At 37.4% G+C, this 20569-nt stretch overlaps 3 protein-coding genes across 5 annotated transcripts; 2 read left to right on the plus strand and 1 right to left on the minus strand.

Annotated features, from left to right (window-relative positions):
* Positions 1-1693: 1693 nt before the first annotated feature.
* On the plus strand, positions 1694-6017 carry si:dkeyp-68b7.5 (zinc finger protein with KRAB and SCAN domains 1). Its single transcript, XM_056741209.1, has 5 exons — positions 1694-2124; positions 2536-2612; positions 3899-3968; positions 4054-4122; positions 4309-6017. The coding sequence occupies exons 1-5, from the start codon at positions 1890-1892 to the stop codon at positions 4827-4829; spliced, it is 972 nt and encodes a 323-aa protein (XP_056597187.1). The 5' UTR covers positions 1694-1889; the 3' UTR covers positions 4830-6017.
* Positions 6018-9921: 3904 nt separating this feature from the next.
* Positions 9922-14501, plus strand: si:dkeyp-68b7.7 (zinc finger protein 85). Of its 3 annotated transcripts, none has more exons than XM_056742330.1 (2): positions 9922-11089; positions 12145-14501. In XM_056742330.1, the coding sequence occupies exons 1-2, from the start codon at positions 10822-10824 to the stop codon at positions 12309-12311; spliced, it is 435 nt and encodes a 144-aa protein (XP_056598308.1). In that variant the 5' UTR covers positions 9922-10821; the 3' UTR covers positions 12312-14501. The 3 variants fall into 3 exon arrangements, with proteins under 3 accessions (XP_056598308.1, XP_056598304.1, XP_056598302.1); XM_056742326.1 differs by having other exon boundaries at positions 12142-14498; XM_056742324.1 differs by lacking the exon at positions 9922-11089 and adding an exon at positions 11098-11287 and having other exon boundaries at positions 12142-14489.
* A 59-nt stretch (positions 14502-14560) lies between these two features.
* LOC130416954 (ankyrin repeat domain-containing protein 34B) lies at positions 14561-20556 on the minus strand. The gene is made up of 2 exons (XM_056742318.1): positions 18567-20556; positions 14561-15909 (listed from the first exon to the last, which is right to left on the minus strand). Exons 1-2 carry the CDS (start codon positions 18691-18693, stop codon positions 14561-14563), a joined length of 1476 nt encoding a protein of 491 aa, XP_056598296.1. The 5' UTR covers positions 18694-20556.
* Between the last annotated feature and the right edge of the window lie 13 nt (positions 20557-20569).

The raw sequence follows: 20569 nt of genomic DNA on the forward strand, positions 1-20569 counted from the left end.
TGTCAGAAATAGCCCCCGTTACCCTTACACTATTTGAGGGGAAATCCGCTTTAAGTGGTGTCCGAATTCATAGTGGACATTATTGAGTGCACTCATTGATAATAACGAGGCCAGTACGTTTTTACTAGTGTCCGAATGTATAGTGGACACTCAAGACTCACGGCTAGCTGCTAGCCATCTTTCATGATCCTCGCGCTGAAAGTATTCCCGCCTCTCGGCAGAAGATGGCGCCCAGAGCAGTGTCCCAATCTACTCACTAGTTTTCACCCTCTCCTTAAAGTGGACAATATTACATTTACATTTAGTCATTTGGCAGACGCTTTTATCCAAAGCGACTTACAGTGCACTTATTACAGGGACAATCCCCCTGGAGCAACATGGAGTAAAGTGTCTTGCTCAAGGACACACTGGTGGTGGCTGCTGGGATAGAACCAGCAACCTTTTGATTTACAAGTTCAGTCTCCAATTATTGAATTATATTAGTGAACCAATGTAAGAATAGTAAACGAGGGTGTAGGAATCATGTATCTTGGTGCAGTGATTACTTAGGGCAAAATCACGGTTTTACTACAGTAACCATCGTTTACTATGATTTTCATATCAATGGTTATTATGTGATAACCATTGTTTTATAACACTAACCATGTTTTTTTGTTTTAACTGTAGTAAAAACATGGTACATTTCGTTGAGCAGTAATAGGCTAGGTATACGTTTGCAAACATTCGTGGTTTCGCGCGCATCATGGTTGCGTTTATAACGACTGGAGAATTATACACGGATACGGTGTACAAAATAGTAAAGATTAATGAAAACCTTACCTGACTTTAAATAAACACAGATCCGGAGGATTTCGTCGATTCAGCTCGTTCGTTTAACGACTTTAGCTTAAATGGCGTATTCAACGACGGTATTCCATAGGAAAAAAACATTATTTTTGCCATTCCTATTTTTGAAGGAATTGTCTGCTCCGTTTCACTCATTACAACTTTGTTTACACTGTTTTTCTGCAACCAGTATGCGCGCATCTTGCAGTGACGTAAGCGTGACGTTGACTCCAAATAGGTATATAATTCCAAACGAATCCGTGCTGTCTGTCAACATATTTAAATGGTTTAGCCTAACAGACAACAGCAACTGTATTTGGGTGTAATGTGAATATAAGATCAGTCTTGGTGTTTAATTAACGTTTATTTCAACTGCCAACATTTAAAATAAAACAAAAACAAGCCGATATTTCAACCAACTGTACAGCAAATGCGTTTGGGAGATGATGTTTAAATGCAGCATAGATGTAAAAGGTTGGGTGACCACCACCCAACAAACCCAATCGAGACAGGTATTCTGTTTGTGTGGCCAACATCGAAAATGCGTAGAACTGTGATATAATAACATAATAAAAACATTTTAATATAACTTTTTATATTGTAAAAATATTTATGTCCATTCCAACTACAACAAAATCAAGACATAGACGAAACGTTCCATAAGATAATTTTATTGGCAATTTTAGGTTCAATGTCTCAGACGTTGAGTTATTATGTACACTTTGAAGATCTTCTCAAAAGGAGAGAACTAAAGAAATAATGTACAAACAAATAATAAAAAACATTTAAAATGTTTTACTGTCAAATAATCCCCATTACTATAGCGGCTTTCCGTTGTGTTTTCTACATGGAGATTTACGGTATTTCAAAAGCAGCGATTGGTCCGTCAGTTTGTGACGTAACTTCTCCAGCCGGAAACTGGCGATTGTTTCGTGAAATTCACATGTGAACACAAAACAAACCGCACAATAACAGAGCAAAGTAAAGCAACAGTTGTGTTTAAAGGAGACTCCCTCATACCCACGCGAGACACTCGCGAACATTAGGCTTGATTCGTGCGCATTATGTCCGCGTCTGTTGACATCCACGCGCAGCTGGCGTCGATCATCGAGCGGTACTCCAGATGCGCGCTCATGGAGATGAGCCGAGCGGTCGAGCAGGAGATGTCGAGGAGACAGATGGAGGTCGAGACGCTGATGCTCAAACTGCAGTTTGCTGAGAGCGAACTGAGATCAGCCCGACGGAACCAGACGAACCTGCGGTCCGTGGCGACGCAAGCCGGTGACACTGGACACAGAGGTACGTCACGTCAAATCTCAACAACACGAGTCTGAAAAACTGAAGAGACCATCACTGAAATAATCATGGATTTAATGGTCATAATGGAATTATATACTATGCTGATAGGAAGTTATCCTACTGGATTAGACTTTAAGGAATTGTGTAATGGTTTTAATGGTCAAAACAGCTGACAGTTCATACTGCTTATGTAATTAAATTGGTATAGTTGTTTATTTCAGGCGATGCAGGTAAAGTTCATTCTTGTGATGTATTTCCATAAAGTGAATTTGTCTTGGAAAGAAGCAGGGCGGTGGTTAGTTTTGACAAAAAAAATAGCTTTTTTCTGCATTGTTTATTGATCAACCTACCTTTAAGTCTCCATGCACATGTTTTTTTCATGTGTTCTGGATCATTTCTGTCTCCCATCAGAGATAAACCTCGATCTTGTGAAGTTGAGTGAAGAAGGACACGCAGATGATTCTTCTGCGCAGACCTTCACACGGAATGTAAGACCTACTTTTATTCATTAGATGTTTGTTTTTAAAGTGACAGTTCACCCAGAACGAAAATTCAGACTTTCTTTCTTCGGCGGAACATAAAATAAGATATTTTGGGCGATTCACGCTGATTGAAAATGTCTAAATCAATCCTGTGTTTTATGCACAGCTCTTCCGTGAACAACGAAGTACTGCTCGATCTAAAATCACGACGAGATTGAGTCGTTTATAACGTGCGATTGTTAAAGCAACACTTGTCAAACATCATCACTATAAAAATCATTTATTGTCATGAAAATAGCTGAAAACGTTTGAGGACAGCGACAGAATATGACCAGTGGCATTTTTTGGAACTAATTGTTCTTCTTCTGTTTCCCATATTTGGAGTTTCTGCGCAAGAGCGCCCTCTGGCTTTCGCATGTGGCGGCATTTAACTGTTTTCATTGAGAAACTAAAAGAATCGCGCGATATATCGCCCAGGACTGGACCCCATTCACTTCTATTGTATGGACACAAAACCAATGCAAGTGAATGGGGACCAGTTAACAACACGTCTTTAAAATATCTTCTTTTATGTCCTGAGGAAGAAAGAGTCATATAAGGAGTTAAGCGCTAGTGACTTACATGTTAAGCCAATGCAAATACTCGATAGGACATCCTGCGGCGCGATTTGGAGTGAATGACGTGTCGCAAATTGAGCGTTTCGGGCAGTTGAAAAATTAGAACTTTGGCGATAATTCGTGCCGTGTTAACCAATCAGGAGGTTGCTCTAGTAGTGACGTGATTATGACGCAGCGAGCCGAGGCAGAAATCTGAAACAACAATGGAGGACAAAATCACCTTCGCTGTATGTGGAGCTGTACGATACATCTTACTTTTAATAAAAAACTTTAAAATAAAAATGATCTTGCTTGGAAGAAAGTAAGGTCGGAGATGCTGGTAAATTGTAAAAAAAAGCTCTTTACTCAATTTGAGCAATATATATATACGAGGCTGGAGCCGCCTGTCGGAAGCCCCTCCCATGATGCCAAATCGCATCTGTTGTGAAGTGAATTTCACGCCGGAATGAAGCGAGTAAACTCAAAATGTTCAAGCGTCCAACTACGCGCGAATAGCACGATTTATTCACGCAAGTCGTGTTTGGTGTTAACTCTATTACAGGGTTGACGTGACAGTAAAAGACTAAATAATTTTTATTTGACGGTGAACTATCACTTCAAGCTCTACATTAACGTATACAATGTATTATTTCTTTGTGTATGTTGGATAGTGACTTGATTGATTCTGAAACACAGACAGATGGAATCAAATCCGTTCAGATCAAAGAGGAAGAGATGGAGGATGGACTGTGGGACAGTGGAGCGAGTAAACATACATACATCATACTAATCATTCTGTTTTTCATCTCTTCATCATCTCTCCAGTGTAATGTTCTTGAATATTTTGCTAGTGTCTCCGATGTTGGCACCGGAGGTGGAAGATCTGGACACTTTCAGCACGTCAGGAGCCGCTAGAGATGGTGAGAGCGTCATCATATCAGCACCAGTCCGGTCAATTCTTCTTTAGTATGATGTCGTTGGTTTGGGGGTCAGACATTAAGTTAAATAAATAAATCACAAAGTTTCATCCTCGCACGCAAAAAGTATTTGAATCATCCTGGACTACATGGGAAAACTCTCAAAACTCGCTGTTCTTTAAACTGCAGGTGGCGAATTAATCCTGACAAATAAAATGAAGTCCAGTGGTCTGTGGAATTCACCTGTTTCGGAGGAGTTCCTTTTAAACCCAGAAGCCCACAGTCTAGATGCATGTCCTCACGCCACAGTCGAGCAACACGTCTCGGGTGTTTCTTCAGAAGCAAACTCGCAGCGGCACGTCGAAAACCCGTACAGAATGCCAGAGTTCTCCCCGCGCGCCGCTCATCACACGCTTCCGCCGGATCAGAGAGATGAGAGAAGCTCGAGCTGTCCTCAGTGCGGTAAGACTTTCACCACGCGCTTCTACCTGAAGATCCACCAACGAATCCACACGGGAGAGAGGCCGTACACCTGCCCACAGTGCGGCAAACGCTTCTACTGCAACTCTCATCTGATTTCACACCAGCGCTCTCACACCGGCGAGAAACCATACAGCTGTGAAGAGTGCGGCAAGTCCTACTCGCATTTAAACTCTCTGAAACTCCACCAGCGCAGTCACACTGAAGAAGAGGCCTACGCGTACTGGTAACCTTGATCTTCACAAAAGAGTTTGTTGGATGAAAAATATTTTTTAAAACTCCTGTGTTTTGTAAAAACCTCCGTGCGGAAAATTAATAATGACCAATACTTTTCTCTTGTTTATGATCAATAATGACATATCACTTTTTTTTCTGCTGAACACAAAAAAAGATATTTTGGAGAATGTTGGACAGCAAACAGTTCTGGGGCACCATGGACTAACATTGATTTTTTTTCCCTGCTATGGGATTCAATAGGGTAAAGACTGGTTACAAGCATTATTCCAAATACATTTCCCTGTTTTCATCAGAACAAAGACTTTAAACAGATTTGGAACCACTCGAAGGTGAGCAAATGATAACAGAATTACATTTTTTGGGTGAAGTATCATTTTAAACTCACAGTTCATCCAAAAATTTAAAATCTTTCATCAGGTTGTTTCAAATCTGTTTAAGTTTCTTTTTTTCCAACAAAAATTTAGACAGATGAATGTTCACAATTTTCAGTTCTGGGACATCATCCACTACCATAGTAGAAACATTTTTTTTTATTTTAATCATAATAAAACATCATTCTCGAGCACCGTTTTCCATTTAATTCTTACTACTTTGGTAGTTAATGATGTCCAGAACTAAGAATTACTACCGTTCTTCCGCATATCTTTCTTTGTGTTTATCGAAAAACATAGTAATTTATACAGGTATGAAATTACATGAGTGTGAGTAAAGGTGACAAAATTTTGTGATGAACTTTCCCGGCTTGAAGTTTGATATTTTAGTTTTTGTAAGATGTTTGTAATGTTTGCTAAGAGCCAGTTATGTAACATCAACACATGAAGTATCTGAAGGGATGTAACGATTGACCGTGAGCCGGTTGAAAACCGCCTATAACGAACATGTGACGATCTAAGTCGGTTGAGATGTCAAATTAATCGCAATATATGTTTTGAACAGCAGGGGCCGCTGTTTTTAATGCAAACTTGGAAAACGTGGATATGCTGATATATATACAAGTGTAAAAAAATCCAAGAAAAGAAAAGACATTGTCTTAGTTTGTTTATATTAAAGAGACTTTTAAATTGTTCATTTGATATGGAATTACTTTTTAAATGGCAGTTTAGTTTTGTTATTTGACATCAATTATATTTTTATTTGACAAATGTGTAGCATATGTGAAATAATAAAAGAGCAGTTGTTTATTTCTAATTTGTTTCCAATCTTTTTGTATCGTGAAGCTGAGTAAATGTTTTTCGAGACCTGTTTAACCATTATTCTAGAGCAGCGGTTCTCACACATTTTTGCAGGGTGCATCACTTTGCGGCCCCCCCACATGAAGACGTATAATCTTAAACTCAAAAATGTTATTAAACCAACAATTTATTCAGTTATACAATACTGGAACATCAATTCTTTTGGTTGGTGGGCTTATTTTTCTAATGTATGATAAATTTCTATATTTCATAAAAAGCCACAACATCTATTAGAAAATTTCTATTGGAAGTTTGTAAGGGCATTAAGTGCATTATGTGAACTACCACATGAAAAATCCCCCATATTAAAATATTTAGATAAGTAATTGTGAACACTCCTAAAGTAAATATTACAGTATACAGCTAATCGATTTCCTATAGGTTACCGTATATAGGGGTGAAGATTGTCATAATTTGACACAGATTTGACAGTTGCTTAAAAAATGAAATTCCCCATGAACTGGAAGTTGCAATCATTTTGATACATTTTCAAAATACAATTTGGAAGGAATTTCAAATGAGTTGTTTTTTTTTACTGCGAATTGATTGGATGTGTAAAAACAGCTGTTGCATTGATTTAAACATGAAAATGGCAGCAGACTGGCTGTCCTCCAGAAGGGGAGGAGTTAATGGAAGCTCCGCCCAAGCCGTCTTAATTTATCATTTGAGACGGATTGTCATTTCGGGGCGGAATTGCATTTTTCAGATTTTAATTGAAGATTATGAGGGCACATGAATTTTAAAAAGAAAATGACCCACATTGATCAACTACTTTCTATAAACGCTGCAATATTTATGAAATTGTCATTGTCCAATGACACGGCTAAAACAAATATTGTGAGACTAAGGTAGTTATAAAACATTTACTAGTTGTTAGAGAACTATTTTTTGAGAGCTCATCTAAAGTGAGGACTATGTATGCCTTGTAAAGCGTTTACAAATGAAAGTTGCATATCACTTCACGGTTATATTGTTTCTGGAGGTGTGCAGGAATTAAAAAAAATTCAGAAGTTTATTTTTCATCTTATATTAAATCGTTTTATATTCATTAATATGTACAGTTGTACAGATTAATTTCTTTTCCATCTTGAAATAAATATTTCTATGTTCTGAATCCCTCTGTGTTGTGTTTTTCCTATTTCTGTGTAGAAGTTAACTGAGCCTTTAATTCTCATTTGTAGATGCTTTACAAGGCATACATAGTCCTCACTTTAGATGAGCTCACAAAAATAGTTAACTGACAACTAGTAATATTTTATAACTACCTTAATTAATCATGAATTACAGCAGGAATGTGTGTTAAAAAAGCATTTATTAACAAATTAAGTAACTGTTACTATATGTCAGAATAATAAGATGTATAATTGTGCATTCAAAGAGTTTATTAATCATTTACTTACACTTTCTAAATGATCTCATGAACCACTGACAACTCCTAACTAACTGGTTTGTAAGTAATGTAATCCTTAGTTTAGAAATGATGAATTCATCCTTAATAAAGTATGAAAATTTGATTATTTAGCATATTATATACATGCTTATAAATCAAGAACAAAGCATTTATAGCTGTATTTATAAACTGCTTACTAATGTCTATTAATGTGGGGCCAATGCTTCATAAATGATTAATTAACTATGTACTGATGCTTAACTAATGATTCATAGCGTGCAGTTATTATAAAGTGTTACCATATTTTTTAATGTGCATTCCAATTCATATCAATCAAACTGTAGTTGGTTAGTTTTGATTTAAGCCATAATAACTAAAAAAATATGGATAACTAACAAAATAAGACAAAATAAAAAACATAACATCATCATAAAAAACATGTTTGTTTTTTTACATAGCAGAGTTATCTCATTTTGGGACAAAACTCTGTATGTATTCTTTGTTAACTTACTTCTGGCTCAGTTTACTGTTCCATCAGGTTACGGCAGTGCACTCCGCTTTTTACATATTTTAATTAAGTTATTAAATGCATTTATACTAAGTTTAATTAGTTTAAATAACTTACACATGTAGGCCTACATCTTTGTTTTTACGTTTGATTTGAATTTATTCGTTGAATCCACAGCTCAACTCAACTTAACTCAACTTTATTTATATAGCGCTTTTTACAATTTTCATTGTTACAAAGCAGCTGTAAATGAGACACATTGAATACAAGTATGAATTCTAAAGCAGCACCACCACCCAGGCAGTGCAAAACAATATGCAAACGATGAAGAGGAACCCAAAACTCCAATCGAGAAAAAAAACTTAGGGGAACCCAGGCCCAACCAGGGGATTCCAGTTCCCCTCTGGCAAAAGCTGCTGCCTCTGCACAAGCTCAACAGTGCTTGCACAACAAGACAGAATGCTTATGACGTCACCGAGTTCTAAGCTGACGTAAACAGATGGGCGCTCGGTTGGTGTATGATGCTAGTTCAACACGCTTTATTGAGTCTTGTTATGGAGTTGGTTGCTTTCATGCTTTTATTTCGAGTTATACCCAGCAGCGAACAATGCAAATCATGTACATTATAAGCAGCATTTTTGGGCTGTTTTGGAAATCACAACACGGTTTAGCATAAACCGTATAAAGAGTGATAGTGAGGTAAAGTCAATACGCTCATTGTTTACCAGCTTGTAAGTGGCTTTGGATAAAAGCGTCTGCAAAATGACTAAATGTAAGGGCACAGAAGCCACATAAAATCGCAACTCACGTTATGTCGGAAGAGAAGTCCCCTACAGTGTCAATTTTCGCACCTATGCAATCTCAGTTAACTCGACTTTTATGATCCAGACGTTTTTTCGTCACTGATTTTTCAAAAATGGACTTTAATTTTGTTGATTTACTTGTGGGTTCCGCAGGAAAGCTTGATTTTTGCTGATTAGTCCCTTTCACACATACAGTCTTTACTGGTAAATTGCCGTTAACAGATCATGTGTGAACAGAACCTTGACTGTAAATCAGTACTTACAATTTTCCATTAATAGAAGAAGTAACGTTACCGGCAAATTCCATGTGGCGATAAGTGAACAGCACATTTGTGTATTTACCATAAATTTACCAGAATGGATTTACCGGTACTTTACCAGAACTGTTGTATGAAAACACTTATTGTCCGCCATTCTCCCTACATTGACGTGAGTGCACTGATGAGATATGATGTCTGCCTGAACAGGGTGCGCAGTGGTATGCAAAATACGATGGCTGAAAAGGTACACAGGACCAGTCACAGTGTTCGGCCAGAACGTTTTGATTGGGCAAACATTTTTGGGTTCTACTCCTTTCACAGACGATATATAATTATACAAATATTATTTGACCACTTTATTCTTGATTACTATCAGGATGTAAAGAGATTTCCAACCAACATGAAAAGAAAAAATCTGGATAGGATAACCCACCCTGCCTTAAAGCTTATATAATGAATTGTTGGGAATACGCATGTAAAATTATTTATTTGCTGAATAATTTACTGAATGTCGTCTTACATTTTTGGAATAAAAAGTGTATGTTAAAGATATATGATATTTGACATTATGCTCAAAAAGGCAATAAAGTGATGATAAAATGTATGTAAAATTTGTAACATATTTTTTAAAAGACTATCGTTTCTTTTGTTTACCTCTGATGGTGTCGTTTAAGTCCGCTTCTGATTTTATTGTTCTTTGCAGAATATCTATTAAATATATATAAAAAAATGATTTTGAATAGAATTGAAATATGACAATAAAAACTAGGTCTTTTTAAATAATTTGTTAAAACTGGACCAGCTGTCTGTTCCTCAAAGACGTGCAACCGTTCATCTGCTGGATTTTTATTTTTAATGCTTTAATGTCAGAAAACTGCAGGTGCAATGCCAGATCCCAGTGTATAACAAATCTTATTCCACATGCATCAACAAGATATGACAAAAAAAAGAAACCCAACCAAACCAAAATTAAAAACGATAATAATAAAAAGTAAAAAAAGGGTCCGTAAACATCAGATCACAAACATATACTACATACCATATTATAGATTTTCAGAGGATGTTATATTGCACAAAAATGTACTTATAAAAAGTGGACTTTCATCTGCTGGCTTTGTGTGGAATTTTTGGTTGGCAAAACATATTAATCTTGATGCAGAAGGTCAAAGGGCAGAGACAGGAGAAAGATATTGACATGTTTAGAAAACACAATAAAGACAAACTTATGCATTGATATCTGTTTTAAACTGTCTAATCTCCACTTATATCAACATTTCTTATCTTTGAAAAAGACTCACTTAAGGAAGCACCGATCTAATGAATATACATATTCATTGTATGTATAAACAATCAAATATTCAGTGTTACACCGTATTTACACACAAAAAACAACGTTTTATTTTATACAAAGGATAACATTTAAGTCACTTTTGCAGGAAAGCATAAGACAAAACGCAGAAATAAATGTGGTTGTAAATATATGGTTTTGCATTATAATAGGATTTTCATCATGAATAAACGTCGTACAGAACAATTCGTTTTAAATAGTCGAAATTGTGTTAAAATAATCAATTAAAATAATTATTTCAATGAATTTATTTAATTAATAGAAAAATAAATCCCTGGCTTTTCTTTCAAGTCTAGCGTGACGTTAACGGATGTTGTCAAATCAAAACCGGAAGTCCGCAAGTCATACGCAGATCTGCACGAGAGATGGTTTTACGCAGTTATTTAATGTAAATGTTGTTTTATTTTTTCTATTATACGTATATGTTTATACGTTTATGAAGAGATGAGCTGTGCAGTGATGTTACAGACTCAGATTTCCGCCATCATGGATGTGCTCGTGAAGGCGGCGGTGGCGGAGATCAGTCAGCTGCTCGAGGACGATGCCGCTGCGCTTCATGACGAGATCCTGAAGAGAAACGAAGAGATCCTGAAGAGAAACGACGAGATCCAGGGACTGAAGGCTCGTCTGGTTCTCACCGAGACACAACTACAGCGACTTACTGCGGACAGATGCTCCGTGGCCGTGCAGGTGGAGTTTAGGGAGGACACTAGTAAGTGTGCACTACTGAAACACCCTTAAGGCTTTCGTATTTAAAATCAGTTTCAGTTCAGTTGTTGCGTAATATTATGTACATTATTTTGTATTTAACTTATTTGAGGACTGTTGGATTGGGAGTTATTAGGTTAAGTAGAGGAAGACCCTAGTACACTAGTAAGTGTGCACTACTGAGTGTCAAACATCATAATAGGTATTCTATTATCATTCACTTTAGTTTGTGTATTTATTTGTTTCCTTTTTCTGTCATTTGGAACTGTTTTGATGAAAAAGAAGAGAAAAGATCGATTTGAAAGTATTTAAAACTATTTCTATGTACCTTGTTTTATAACACAACAGTAGTTCAGATCAAATTGCAAGTCAAACAACTCAAGCAGAAGCTGTTATTGTTGCTTACTGTGTTTATAAAACAGCAATACGTTGAAATAAATACGATGAAAGAAACAAAATCAATTCAATGGATTCATACACAAAATCTTAGTCCCACTGAAATGAAATTTGAGAAATATTGCAGTGTTTATAGTAAAAAGCGTATCAGTCATTTTCTTTTAAAAATTCATGATCCTCATAATCTTCAGTTAAAATCTGAATCCGCCCTGAAATTACGTAAATTAGACGGCTTGGGCGGAGCATCCGTTAACTCCTCCCCTTCAACTGTCTGTCTGCTGCCAGTTTTATTTCAGCTGTTTTTACTTCAACATGTTAATTTTTTTTTATAGTACAATGGAATCTAAGTCGCTTTGGACAAAAGCGCCTGCCAAATGCATAAATGCAAATGTTTTTATACATCCAATCAATTTGCAGTAAAAACGCAAGCCACGCCCACTCATTTTCTCCTTTGAAATTCCTTTTCACTCAGAAATGTGTCAGAATACGGAAGTAAAAAATATCGTAACTTCCGCTTCATGGGGACTTTAAAGTAAACTTCCACAAGTTTGTAAAAGTCGTCAACTGCAAACAAGCTGCACATATTCAGATTTGCCTTTTTAACAGATTTTTTTTGTCATTTAAAGACCGGCTATAACGACTTATAATGATGTTTCTCAGCAGGTGTGACGCTCCATTCACAAGAGCCACTAGCTGATCTTAACGGACGGGAGAAGACGGCCGTGACCAGTCCAGAAAGAAACCTTTCAGAGGAGAAGCCACGCTGGTCACACGTCACCGGAAAAGAGGAGGAGATGATGTCATCAGAAGAGCTTGGAGCGCCTGCGTGAAGATGAGGATCTCAGTGGACTTGAGTTTGAGATGAAGATCGAACAGGTGGAAGAACTCGTCGATCGGAAACTAAATGAAATTCAGGCAGAGGCAAGCGGTGACAGACGGAATCACAGCGAAAATCATTTATGGCCGTCAGGAGGACGTCTGGAGAGTCACATGGAGTCCGAGCATCGATCACAGAGTTTTACGGACTCATTCGTGTCGATGGAAGATCAGATGAATTCAGGGTTTTTTGGCTCGGGTGGGATGTTGGACAACGAGAGCTTCAGCTCTTTAGGAAATAAAGACATTGAGTACACCTTGAATGTCCTGACGCGACAGGATTCCCACAGACACTCGCCAACACCGCCCACAACCGGCCCAACAGACTCAAGTGCGTTTAACAGATTCTCATCGACTCATTCGCCTAAAACATTCACGCACAGTGTGTATGTACAAGACCACCCACGCAGCCACGCGAGGCCAAAACCGTTCCGATGCGAGGAGTGCGGGAAAGGCTTCACGCAGAAAACACGCTTGATAACACACAGACGTATACACACGGGTGAAAAACCCTTTCGCTGTCAGCTGTGCGGTAAGACATTCTCCAGACAGGACAACTGTCTCCGGCACGTGCGCTTGCACAATGGACAGCGCTGAGAACCGCACACGCTAAGAGACGACAACTTCCTCTGTCCAAGTTACATTTTCAGAACTGAAGCTGCGATCTGTAACTTTTCTCTCTCTGTCTGTTTGAAAGGTTACATTAAAGGGAGTCTTCAACCAAAAATGACATTTCGCTCTTAAAGGAAAATTCACCACAAAATTCTATCATCATTCTCTCTCCTTCGAGTTGTTCCAAATATGGATAAATGTTTGTTTGATGAACACAGAGGAAGATATTTGGAAGAATGCTTATAACCAGACAGATATATATATATATTTTTTTTTTCCTTGAAGACAAAATAAGATATTTTGAAGAATGAAGGACAGCAAACAGTTCTCGGGCACTATTGACTAACATTGTATTTTTTCCTACAATGGGAGTCAATGGGGGTCTAGATCTGTCTGGTTATCTGTCGTTCTTCCAAATATCTTTCTCTGTGTTCATCAGAACAAAGACTTTTATACACATTTGGAACAACTCCAAGGTTGGTAAATGATGACACAATATTTTATTTTTGAGTGAAGTATCCCTTTATAGTTAGGGTTGGGTGTCGAGAACCGGTTCCATTTTAGAACCGGTTCCAATTGTCAAAGAATGGGGGATTCGATAGGACAAGCGCATTTCAGTTCTGTTTATCGATTCCTGACTTTTTCAATCACATATATCAGATCACATATATTGTGATCACAATTAAACAGGACAACATGTTCTAGTTTATTTTAAATTATTTTAATTTGAATTATTAATTCAATCACTTTTTCAAAAATGAATTAATTCGTTATTTTGTTCACAAATAATTGTTTAGATAATGGAGGATCTACCTGCTGCATGTTATATATTTTATGTTGTATTTTTGTGCTATACTTACATAGTTTGGGTTTGTAATTGCTTCTGATTATTCCTTAATGGAAGTGTTGTTTATTTCATTATTTGACGAATTGTCAAAGTTAACAGTAACACCATACTGGTTATAGGCTAAATGTGGCAAATAAAAGGTAAAAAAAATTCATTAAGTATTTGCAAATGTTTCTCTCCCCCCCAAAAAATTGGAATCGATAAGAACTGGATTCGATAAGCAGAATCAGAACCGGAATCGCTGAAAATGAAAACGATACCCAACCCCTATTTATGGTTACTTCTCACATTTTAAGTTTGTCTTGAGCTGGAGTTAAATGTCAAACTAACATTTCATGTGAAATCACACCTGACAGCTCACATTATGAATCATCATTATAGTCGATCACCGGGGTAAGGAGACTGTTTTAACAACATTGACGTGAGTTAGGGGTGGGACTCTGTTTGTGTTCGACTAATGAAAGAAGGAAGTGTTGTTTATAAATAATTATTTTGTATTTAATATTTCGTGTCATTAGAGAAGTTAATTGGTGTGCTTCATCTCTTTGTCATTGTCATGTTTGTTTTGTTTACATCCAAAAGTTGCGCCTCAGAAGAACTTGACCTCAATAATGACGTACTGCTTTAGTATAAACAAAACGTTTCGTACAACAACCGACCAGCAATAAAACAGTTGGACCAAATGTAAATGTAATGTTGCTTACATCTTGAAATGTGTTTGTGGTTTTCATTTAAAGACACATTTCAGGTAAGAGAAGTGGTCTCCTCTGAAGCTCCGGTCTGTCGCGTCTGCTCCAGCTGAACTGAGTGACGGCGTATCTGACTGACATGAGAGTTTGGGTCCCTGGACACGGTCCGCGTGGAAGGGTGAACTGGCAGCGGGGGCAGAAAACCTCGGCGGGACTCGGGTCTTGTGCTGAAATCATCTCGCGTCTTCTTTTTGTTCAGTTTTTTGCAGTCGTGAAGTCCATCGGGGGGCGCGAGGAGCAGTGATCTGGTTCTGTATATGGATGGGAAGCATACCCCGCCAATGGATGCGGGAGTCGGTGCTGGTACGTTGGGAGGCTCATGTAAGTGAGTGTCTGAGCTGGACAGAGTCAGTTTCACAGACGGGAGCTTAAGGAACGCTTGACTTTGAAGGTCGGGCAAAGTGTTTCTTCGGCTTTGCAGGTGCTCTTGACCTGATGGGTTCTCTGTGGGCTTCCTGGAACACATTCCTGCGTCTTTGGATTCCAAATCCATTTTCTTTGATCGACACGTTCTTGAAAAACCTCTACTAGTGGATGTCTGATCCTCTTCAAACGTTAAATCGCGTCCTTCAAATGTTCCTGCCAGGTTCTTCTCGTAGGTCTGAGTGAGATGGGCCAGGTTATGGATGGCCAGCCAGGGCTCAGAGTGCAACCTTTGACGGTACGCGCTGTCGCCCCGCGGCAGGACGGGAGACGATGCGCCAGCTCCTCGGAAATTAAAAATGTTTTCTCCATCAGAGTTTGGAGAGGTGGTCTTCAGCTCGATATCTGAGGGAGACATGCACGAGACGGGTGAGGCGTCGGGCGACGGGAGAACGTTCAGGTAACGTCGCGTGACGCTGCTCCCGTCACAGTTCAGGTCCGTGGCGATGATGAGGATGTCTCTTCCTTTGGCTCGACAGGCGTCCAGCAGCACCTGCAGCGTGTCCTGATGTTGAGCGTTTACAGCATACACCAGGGCCGAAGCTCCGCTGTAGTCCTCTAAGCTCGGATCGGCTCCCGCCGCTACCAGAGTAGCCGCCACCTCCACCCCAGCCCGTTCCATGCAGGCGTACATGAGCGCAGCACGGCCCGTCTTGTCCTGAATGTTTGGGTCTGCGTGGTTATGAAGAAGAAACTTGATCATTCTTAACATTGTTGTCCCAGACTGCTCACCGCGAAGAGCTCGACAGGCAGCCAGCAGCGGTGTCTCTCCTCTCTGGTTGCGTTCGTTCACCTGCGCGCCTCCTTCCACCAGCAGACGGACCAAACGGAGTTTACCCAGATGAGCGGCGGTGATGAGCGGACTCCCGTCCATCAGGTAATCCTGAGCTTCTGTCATGACCGCTGACGCTCCTTGATTTGCTGAAAACAAATTCACAGCTGCGGTCAGAAATATCTACTTGGGATGTGAAGCGATTAGATTTTTTAATCTAATTAATTATTTTGAATCTAGTTAATTACATGATGTTGCAATAAATTATTCTTATTAATTGCAACTTAATCACACATCACATTTGGGGCCAAACTATCATTTAGAGCCATAATAAGACAATCAGTTGTTCAGAAGCTGAATTTGTTATAATTAAAGACCAAAACAGTTTGGTTAATGACATTCTTAAGCAATATCGTACTTTTCCTCAAAGAAACAGTTATTCAGGTTTGAAACGGCACAGGATAAATACATGTAAATAAGAGGAAGTTTTTGGGGAGGTAAACTATCACCAATTTTTCAGTATGGTTATTAGGGCTGGGTATCGATTCTGACGTTCCGATACGATTATGATTGACAAACACTCCATTCCATTCTCGATTCGAGTCAATGATTATAGATTTAATATAAATCCTATAGATATTTCTAAAAAAGATCAGTAAATATCAGATTACAATGGTGAATTTCAAAATGAAATGAACAACCACAAACCTGTTTATTAAACTTTAAACACACTTGGGTATACTGAAACAGAACAGTCGCATACCTTGATCAAACAGGATCAGGTTATTTTACATTTAATCAGTGTTGGGTAAGTTACTCTGAAAAAGTAATGAATTACTAGTTACTAATGACATATTCAATAGTGTAATTATATTACTGTACAAATGACTCTCTCCAAAAGTGTTTAAAAACTTATGACTAATGACTTTCTATATCAAAGATCAATTCTTGATTAGTTCAGTGATTGAAGGATAGACATGAAACGACTCTTTGAATTCATTCGAATAAACAATATAAACTACATAAAGTATTATTATTAACTGACCAAAGTATTACAACTGAAGTTAGACTTAAAGTTTTGATGTTAATTACAATATTGCACACACATGTATTACATTTAATAACATCAGAAGTAATAAATTAAATTACAGAAAAAAAAGTAATCCCTTACTTCTCTTTTTCAAGGGAAAAGTAATTAAATTACACTAACTAATGACTTAGTAACTAGTTACACCCAGCACTGCATTTAAGATACAGAATATACTTTTTTTATTTTTATAAAATTAGCTGTAATTAGCTGCAATCATTTGAACTGTTGTATTTTATGTGAAGGTGATGTTAAACACACCCGCATCCGTCACGTTAATGAAGCAATGAATGAACATTATGCTCCCTGTTGTAACAGCCACCCGTTGTGAAAAGAAAAGTGATGTAGGAGCAATAACATGCATGTTAATTAATGTTCAGTGCTTGCGGAAATATGAAAGAAAAAAGGTAACAGTGTGGTTGTTAAGAAGTATAACCAATTTAAAATGTGAAGTGTAATGATTTGCTAAGTATTATAATGTTTTAACTGTAATAACAATTATTTATAAGACATAAAAATGAATTAAAAGGTGCATTACAATGCTTTAAAACTTTTATAATGCATTACACATAGGCTACATGCTTCAAGGAAAGTGTTAATGAAAAAAAATAGATTCGACCTCATTTTAAAAACGATTAATCGATTTGCACGCCCGTAATTGTTATAATTTTACTTTTTTATTTTAATACTTTTAAAATTCCTTGAAGAATTAAATTAATTCATTGGATTCACCGAATACGTTCAGGAATGCAGTAAATGACTGACTTAATGAATGAGCCACCGATTAATCGATTCACCAAATTGAATCGCTCAAGAAACTTATTCATTTAAAGGCGAAACCACGCCGTGTGTCCCTCAGAGATGCGCAACACTTCAATTTTCAACATATTAATTATAATTAATGCTTTAAATGCACTATTAAACTTTCCCATGTGGGGTATTAATCACTAACAACGGATTTGACCTCTACAAACAACATTCATTTTACGTCTGCGCACTCTTCATTCGTGTCTGTTTTTATGTCCCTTGAGCAACTCTAGAAGAAAACGTTTATACTTAAATACAAGAAAACTCCTTCAAATCTTCTTGTGCAGTCAAGTTTTCTCTGTGTTCATACAAAAAAGGAAGTGAAAGAAGTCATTTCAGAATGGATTCTTCTAGTTAACAAGATCACATTCATCATACGTATACGTTCGACCGTGCCGTCATTACAAAGTGTTTTCAGAGGCTCTTGTTTGCACATAACAGTGTTCAAAGCTGATCTTGCTTTTGGAGCTTAAAATGTCAAACTGTGAGGGCATCGCAACAAAAGCTGCTTCTAGGATCTGTGGCTTTGAAATGCCTTTATCTCTACAGGTGTGTGATCTACTGTAAAGTACAACTTAAAAGAGGTCGATAATGCTGTGACGCTCATCTCAGAATACTGTTCCAGCATTAAATACACATGCAGCATATCATTTGTGCCATTAATTCAATTCATACATGATGGTTTTTTTTAAGTTTGTACGTTTTTCAATCACATGAATAATGCTCTGGTTGTTACTACAGTAATGTGCAAACAGTTTTCTGTTCTACAAGTATTTTCTCCAATCCCAAAAGAAAATCTTAAATTTACGATAATTCAAACAACGTTTTTCTGAGGCAGTGCTAAAACATGTGAAACATCTACATTTATGTAAAGAAATACCAAGACAGGATTGTAATGATTTTGAACTGTACCTGCAGATTCAGCTGCGATGATCTCTTGACAAGGTGCAGCTTCACCAGTAGATGCGTGTGAAATGAAAGATGAAGGCATTTGTGTCTGTGTGCACGTCTCTCTAAAGGTGAAAGGTCGAGCACTCATGTGGACACTGACATTTATTAAGTATATCCATACATGTCCATCAAGAGAATACTGTCCGTAAAGTTTTATTTCAGTCAAGTCAACGTTCACGCAATGTTATACACTGTCGTGTGGAGTATTTTTGCATATTATGTCATATGAATACATAAATGTATAGCCACTGAAAAAAACAAGATTTTTTATTTTGATGTATGTGTTAACGTAAATTGTTATATATTTTTATTTTTCTTTAAAACGAACAACATGTCTCCTAAATATTGGTTTTATTGGCAAAGGTCAAAAGTATAAAAAAAAGAAGCCCTCTATGTTTCCAAACCTCAACTACTGCATAGAAAACAAGTTGATATTTAGTAAAACGACACAGTATTAAGGTCTTTAAACATACACTCCGTATTTGATCATAAAATTCTGCGGAAAACTCAGAAAAACGAACCCAGTACCCAGTAAAAAATCTTGTTTTTTTTCAGTGGCTATACATTACGATTTTTTATGACAGACGAAAATATGGATAAATGTGATTGACACAACTTGAGGTCGTATTTATTTTTTAACGTGCGTAAATTTCTGACTTTAGTGTCTCTGCATATACATTGTATACTCTCAGTCTTTCAGACTGCTGTTGGGTGCTTGCTCTAGTAATAATGTGATTACGACATAGCGAGTATTTGTGAAGTGAATTTCACGCGCGAATGAAGCGAGTGAACTCAAAATGTTCAAGCGTCCAACTACGCGCAAGTCGCGTCTGGTGTGAACGCTGAGTTAGAGAGCTTCAGGTCACCTGCCTGCCAAAAGTTTGTGTACCTACACAACACGCACAATATATCTATGTATTGTCGCAGAAATTAACCATGTACAATACATTGCAGATATGCTCAATGAATATAAACCCAACAGATCACTCAGATCACTAGGATCATATCAGCTAGAAATACCAAGGGTTCACTCAAAGCATGGCGAATCTGCTTTTAGCTATTATGCCAGCCGCAGCTGGAACCAGCTTCCAGAGGAGATCAGATGTGCTCCGACAATAGTCACTTTCAAATCCAGACTCAAAACGCATCTGTTTAGCTATGCATTTAATGAATGAGCACTGTGCCAATGTTCGTCCGACTGTCTGTACTGTACTGTATTTTACTTTTATAAACTGTTTTAATTACTCTTATTTCTTTTTATTATTTTAATTTCTTCTATGTAAAGCACTTTGAATTGCCACTGTGTATAAAATGTGCTATATAAATAAAATTGCCTTGCCTTGCCTTACAATATACAATTATTAAAAAAGTATTATATTTAAATAATAAAATATTATTTAATTTATAAATTATTTTGCAATTTATAATAAATGTTGAACTTATGTTTAACAGTCATCTTCTGTGGATAATTTGGTGGGGCGGCGCTCCCTATTGACCATCCGCTACTGATGAATAGATATGTTCAAGGTACTCATATGCACCCTTTTAGCAAACGTGTATTTTTTTAAAGGTATCTCCCTATAGTGACAGCATTTGTCCTTTTCTATTTGACAGTGATGGTTTAACAGAGTTCAGTTGTGCAAACAGTAATTTTCCATAGTCCGAAACGTACATTCCTGGACTCTGTGACGGAAAAAAACCAAACATACCAAATCCAGTCCTGTTCGCAGAAAACGTCTGAACACGTTTAAAGAAAATGATTGATCGCTGTCATTTATCGTCACCTTTTGCAAATGTTATTTGGCTATTATTCTTTCTCTTCTGTTGTCAATATAGATATTATTATTAATACAACTATTTATCTTTATTGATGCTATTTCATTTGATTATCCCATCCACACAGCACCGAATAGCCTCATGTGTAACGCATCTGCATTGGATGCTCGAGAGCGTTTTATAACATC

The sequence above is a fragment of the Triplophysa dalaica genome, chromosome 3 (assembly GCF_015846415.1).
Source record: "Triplophysa dalaica isolate WHDGS20190420 chromosome 3, ASM1584641v1, whole genome shotgun sequence".
Lineage (NCBI taxonomy): Eukaryota > Metazoa > Chordata > Actinopteri > Cypriniformes > Nemacheilidae > Triplophysa > Triplophysa dalaica.

Coding starts and splice junctions, on each gene's coding strand:
- LOC130416954 (XM_056742318.1), bottom strand. CDS start 18,693: ATGAGTGCTCGACCTTTCACCTTTAGAGAGACGTGCACACAGACACAA. Junction 15,910..18,566: donor CATCGCAGCTGAATCTGCAG/GTACAGTTCAAA, acceptor ATTTGTTTTCAG/CAAATCAAGGAGCGTCAGCG.
- si:dkeyp-68b7.5 (XM_056741209.1), top strand. CDS start 1,890: ATGTCCGCGTCTGTTGACATCCACGCGCAGCTGGCGTCGATCATCGAG. Junction 2,125..2,535: donor CGGTGACACTGGACACAGAG/GTACGTCACGTC, acceptor GTCTCCCATCAG/AGATAAACCTCGATCTTGTG. Junction 3,969..4,053: donor ACTGTGGGACAGTGGAGCGA/GTAAACATACAT, acceptor ATATTTTGCTAG/TGTCTCCGATGTTGGCACCG.
- si:dkeyp-68b7.7 (XM_056742324.1), top strand. CDS start 12,343: ATGAAGATCGAACAGGTGGAAGAACTCGTCGATCGGAAACTAAATGAA.